Source organism: Chelmon rostratus, chromosome 2 (genome assembly GCF_017976325.1).
Source record: "Chelmon rostratus isolate fCheRos1 chromosome 2, fCheRos1.pri, whole genome shotgun sequence".
NCBI classification, from domain to species: domain Eukaryota; kingdom Metazoa; phylum Chordata; class Actinopteri; order Chaetodontiformes; family Chaetodontidae; genus Chelmon; species Chelmon rostratus.
The window spans coordinates 29,635,609-29,641,841 of record NC_055659.1 but is presented as its reverse complement, the minus strand read 5'-3'; the positions used below and the strand labels follow the sequence as shown (position 1 = coordinate 29,641,841).

Sequence of the window (6,233 nt, the reverse complement as noted above, 5' to 3'; positions counted from 1 at the left end):
TTCTTGACATGAACACCATGGTGTAAAACCTAAAACGATGCCATGTACCAGTCCAGTCTTATATGAATCTGTATTAGTGCTTCTCAGAGTTTTTCACATCTCATTAATATGTGATAAATATGGGTGAGTTGCAGTCTTTGCTAAACAAGTGCATGAGCTCTTTGTGAACATCAGAGCAGAATATGAAAGCATGAATAGCAGACATGTGCACAATGATTTGGATCTTGGATCATTTTAAACAAGTCAATGTGAGGCAGCGATGTCCTTGAACAGCTTAACGACATTGTTGAGCTGTCTTAACATGGAAACAATCAATAACACCTGCTAGCAAATGACTAAAACATGGAAGAATTGCTTCATTTTTGGTTGCTCACAGTCTTCAGGAGATTACAGGAACAGATTAGAAATAAATTTACTGTCTGTTTTTGCTTGACCATTGAATATTCCCAGAAAAATCACACTTTTTAATTATTTAATTTGGTTCAAATTTTCCCTGTCATGATCTAAATGGAGTCTCATATTTTGTACAGAAATATAGTTCCATATATTATAGACTATCACCATTTGTCATAAGCAACATCAGTCCAGGCCTGATCTTGCTTATCTTATCCCTTTCTGTATGTGCAACGTACTGATCATATCATTACTGCCCACCTCCCTCTCATGATATGCAAGGAGAACTGATATCCTGCTAGTCCACAGAGGTGGGATGTACATAAAAAGGTGGAGGACTAATACGCATTGTTTCCCTCTGAGATCCCAAGGTATTGTACTGGGAATTCAGAAGTATCACTTCTTTTCTTCTCTTGTGTTTTCGAGAGCTACCTCAGTGTAGACTTAGATTGCTCCAGTTTAACGTGGTTCAGTATCCTCACTTTATTTTCTTCCAGATGTTGTTACAGCTGCAGTCTGGGGTTTATAGACTGTGCTTACAGGGAAAATGCACTGAGTCCACAAAGTTCAATTCAGGATATTAATCATTAAGATGTTTGTTCTTTCATGATGAAATTATGTTTTTTTATGTGTGTGTAATTCATGTTATTGATGTTATCACTACTTAATGAAACAATGTAGAAAGTTCTCATTCATGTATGAAATCTGTCAGGTGACTAATGTAACTTTGGTTGATATTGTTTGGTTTAAATGAGAACAAAAGCTCTGAAGATTTCTCTGGTCAGTTCAAATCTAGTCAAATCAAATAAGTGGAGTTATTGTTGAAGCACCTACTTAAAAATGTTTCATAGGTCATGTGCTTTGAGTTCATAAATGTTAGTGTAAATTTATACATTAGAATAATCGTAATAATTCCAATGAACATTTGTATCTGATTTTTTTCCCCATGACATATCTATTTATTTATTTTAGAAAAAAAGAAACTGAAGTTGTGAGCTTTGAAATCAAGATGACCAAGCTCATGATACTGGCAGGTAAGCAGTCATCAAGATTCAGTGTTTTATATCACAATGATGCACATGATGACATGATACAAGCGTGGGTATATTCACGCTATCCTTTCCACAACATAAAGCATTCATCTCTTAATCTGAACTCTCTTTAGGCTTGTGCCTGGTGATGTGCCACCTGGGTAAGTTCATCTCGAGTTACGTAGTCATACAGCCACACTTTGAAGTTTGTATAGTGTTTGAAACAACAGTCAACACATGTCACACAATGGTGACCATAGATTTGCTTTCACTGATCTCCAGCAACTGCCTCCCAGAAGGTGTGCTACTTCACCAACTGGTCCCAGTACAGACCTGGGACTGGGAAATACATGCCCCAAAATGTGGATCCCTTCCTGTGCACCCATCTGATTTATGCTTTCTCCATCATCAACAACAAAAATGAGTTGGTTACCTATGAATGGAATGATGAGACCCTCTACAAGACCTTCAATGGCCTAAAGAACAAGTAAGACCGTCACAGTTCACAGTATAGAATATTATAATGTGAAGTTTTAAAATCCCAGTTTAGCTATGTACACACACTGTGCGTGATAAACAGGAGTTTGTTAACTCAAGTATTCTGCAAATCATATGAAACATGTCTATGTTTTAAAGGAACCCGGCTCTGAAGACCTTACTTGCTGTTGGTGGATGGAACTTTGGCTCAGCTCAGTGAGTATTTCTTCGTTCATCAAATTTATGCTTCTTTAAAAACACCACAAGTGCTGAATATAGAATTAAAAGTTAGTTTCCACCAGAAAATTGATCGATGTAGACAAAGATACAAACAATTGAATTTCTTTAGGTTCTCCATCATGGTGTCCTCTTCAGCCAACCGTCAGACATTCATCCAGTCTTCAATCAAATTCCTGAGGACTCATGGATTTGATGGTCTGAATCTGGACTGGGAGTATCCTGGATCTCGTGGAAGTCCCCAGAGGACAAGAAGAGGTTCAGTCTGCTCTGCAAGGTGGGTCAAGGTCTGTTCCCTATGGATAAATTGTAGGAATGACACTATATTTTAGACAGTGCCTTATCATTATTCCTCATTTGCAGGAGCTGGTTGAAGGCTACGCAGCTGAGGCCAAGGCCACCGGCAAGCCTCAGCTCATGCTGACTGCTGCAGTGTCTGCTGGAAAGGGAACCATCGATGCTGGATATGAGATTGCTGAGATTGCCAAGTACTGCTGATTTTTGTCTTTGTTTTGATGAAACGTTGACTCAGTAGCTTGTCCTAATCAGTATTGTACATGCATTTCCAGGCATCTGGACTTCATCAATGTGATGACCTATGACTTCCATGGAGCTTGGGAGCGCTTCACTGGACACAACAGCCCACTGTACCGTGGCTCACAGGACAGTGGTGACCTCATCTACTTCAACACTGTAAGAGACATAGTGGCTACGGAGCCATTAACATCGATGGATGACATTATGAAGTCACAGCCTATGACGCATGGCTACGACTGATGCGACTATGATGACTGTGATGCCACTAACAACACATTGATCGATTGACATACAAACATACATGCAGACAAACCAGTATTGAATTCAGACGTGTGATGCATGTTTATGTTTTTATAGGACAAATGACAGAGGAATATATATATTCAGTTGATCCAGTCCAATCTTCTAGGTCAGTTAAACTTAAAGGTATTAAGTCTCCTGTGATTTCAGAGAAACTTGAAGTCATTAGGGCATCATGCTACAGCAGTTGTACTCTGACAGGGGGAACTCTGGAAAACTGGATCACTGGCACTGCCAGTGATCGTAAGGTAAACAATTTGTGTTCATGTTGGAAAGTAAACCAACAAGAACGTGCAATTACATGTATGTGACTAGTGAACACAGTGCCAAACTGGATGATGTTACTTTGCTGGGTCTTTTGACATTGTTGTGTCAGAAATTTGGCCAGGTTCAACTTCTTGAGGGATGACTTTTGGATGATGGCGTTACTCCTCCAAGGTTTTTTTTACAGTCTTGTATTGGTCTGAATATGGCCTTACAAACTGGGGGAGCGCCGTTTGAAAAATATTTTCACTTGGCAGCAAGTGTCTACGGTGAAAATACAATTGCTTTGTGTTATGGCCCCAGCAAGTTTGAAGCTTGACACGTAAAAGGGACTTGAGATATGTCAGCCTTTACACCTTCATCTCTCACAAGTCTCCGAACTTTATGGAAGTGCAAGAACAAATCTCAAGGATATGACTTTGATTGCAAACAAGAGCTGTCAATTGCCACTGAATGCATTAAGAAATCCAGGCCTCATGTCTGTATCCTTCATCCCTCCATTTCTATTTCAGGACTTTGCCATGAAATACTGGAGAGACAATGGCACCCCAGTGGAGAAGCTGATGATGGGATTCGCTGCTTATGGTCGTACCTTCCGTCTGACGTCATCAAACACTGGCATTGGAGCCCCAGCCAGCGGCGCTGCATCGGCTGGTCCATACACACGTGAAGCTGGCTTCTGGTCCTACTATGAGGTAACATCTGAACAAAATGAAATACAACAGACAGTGGAACCATCCAATGGTCTTTCTTTAATCTTGTCTTTCAGATCTGCACCTTCCTGAAGGGCACCACCATTCAGTGGATTGATGAGCAGAAAGTGCCCTATGCCAGCAAGAACAATGAGTGGGTAGGGTTTGATATCAGGGAGAGCTATGAGATCAAGGTAGGTGGCAATCAATACACAGGCATTGCAGACTGAGGGTTGATCTGCAGGGTGGAATTCAAGACATAGGATTAAATCTTCCTTCCTTTGTGGTTGACTGATATTCTTATTCAATCCACAGGTCCAGTACATGAAGGAAATGAAGTATGGCGGTGCCTTTGTGTGGGCCTTGGATCTGGATGACTTTAATGGAAGGTTCTGTGGAGCAGGAAGACATCCTCTGCTGTCCCATCTGCGCAAACTCATCAATGTTGGTAAGTCTTGCTTGTCATCTTTTATATGACTCGATATGGTCCTAGCTTGTCAAGGTAAGACAAGAATAGTTAGCTATCGTGGGCAACGTTTAGTTCTGGCCAGGTTTTTGGGAACCAGTGTGGTGTCCTTTATACAGGCCATATGCTTCCAAAACTGATCTACATATATACTATTTTAACACCTCTCACAGAGATGCCTCCACTTCCATCGACCACAACCGAGAAACCCGCTGTAACCACTGCTGCATCAGCCTCCCCAACAACCCTTAAACCCAGTAGCACCACCAATGCTTCATTCACCAAGACCACCATCCCTAGCCCAGGACACAGCTTCTGCAAAGACAAGCCTGATGGCATGTACGCCAACCCGGATGACAACGGAAGCTTCTATGTGTGTGCAGGCGGATGAACATATCTGACAATGTGTGGAGTTGGCACTGTCTTCGAGGACAGCTGCAAGTGCTGTGTGTGGCCCTAAGTGTTAACTGTGGTGGAACTTATTTTGTTTCCTGTGAGGAAGCTTTTGATAAAGAATGATGAGACAAACTTTCTTTGTATTATTTAATAATCAATAAAAAGATGTTTATGGCGCAATCAGGTTAGTGTTAACCAAGTTTCAGCTGAAATGACAGAGCTTATACACCAGAGTTTGATACTTCTTTCAGTTTGCCTTAAAACCAAGTGGTCGGGAGGAAAACTTCAACCAAGGTCAAAGGAAAAAGGCAGTTGCCTCAAATATGAAACTCTTGGTCAATCCAAACACCACATTTTGTGATGTCACTTTGAAAAAGTGCTGAACTGTTAAGACCTAAATGGGCTTAGAATCTACCAGGTGGGAGAGTCTTCATTTTGTTCTCTGTAGTGTCTTTGCAAGCCAACTGGGGATGCGGTCTATTATTCTAGTCTGGTATATATCAGCCTAGCACAGAAGCAGGATACAGCAGACCAGCACTGGAGTTTGTAGCATTTCCATCAAGTCTAATAATAATACATTTTAAACAAGTTTAACAAAAATAAACTATTAAATAACATAATGTCATGATACAGAATTTACTAATAATAAAATGAACAGCAATAATGTCAAGTTTTGGAAAATAGAAAAAACTCATACACACACATTTCTGCCATTCTGGTTCATGCTACTGCTCTGATCGACAGTGGTGCCAGCACAGTGAGGCAGCAAGAAATATGCAGCAACAACATGGAAGCACAGACTGCGAAAGAAGAAGCAAGCAAGCTAGCAAGCATGGAGATAAAAATGCATAAATGCAGTTGGGGGGGGGGGGGGGGGGGGGGGGGGGGGGGGGGGGGGGGGGGGGGGGGGGGGGGGGGGGGGGGGGGGGGGGGGGGGGGGGGGGGGGGGGTGGGGGGGGGGGGGGGGGGGGATGGATGACCAGGGGAAAAACAAACTAACGTGAATGAATATGTTTTACCTCGGCAAAATAAGCAATCAAGAATTAGCTGATGCTAATCGTTCATGCTGACCTTCCTTTCACTAGAATGTAACCTGGATCCTTTCTTATTGGGTGCTTCCTCTATCATTGTTCATGATTTAAAACAAATGTGTGGTCGGGGCGCTGCATCAGGCTGAGGATAAAGCATGGCCCAGTGCAATATCAATCACAGCAGGAATTGTTTGTGTCTGTTTTCAGCGTTGCTTTTATTTCTGCCTGAAGACCTTTGCATTTATATTTGGGCATGTGATAGGGGTGTGTCTGCACCAGCACCTCAGTATCTGTGTGACAATGCATGATGTTTGTGCCAAAGTAGACGGAGGCAGAATATCTCTGATCATCGCCTGCCAGAATGTGTTACCTGTTATTCAACATTCCCCATCACAGTATCACACAAGCC

The 6,233-nt window shown here is 41.9% G+C and overlaps 1 protein-coding gene across 1 annotated transcript; it reads left to right on the top strand.

Moving 5' to 3' along the window:
- Positions 1-1,353: 1,353 nt before the first annotated feature.
- Positions 1,354-4,857, top strand: LOC121614599 (acidic mammalian chitinase-like). Its single transcript, XM_041948571.1, is given in 12 exon segments — positions 1,354-1,427; positions 1,559-1,585; positions 1,707-1,911; positions 2,061-2,117; positions 2,251-2,375; positions 2,378-2,415; positions 2,502-2,626; positions 2,708-2,831; positions 3,752-3,934; positions 4,009-4,125; positions 4,247-4,379; positions 4,571-4,857. Coding segments are annotated over 12 exon segments (1,446 nt in total). The 5' UTR covers positions 1,354-1,402.
- The last annotated feature ends 1,376 nt before the right edge of the window (positions 4,858-6,233 follow it).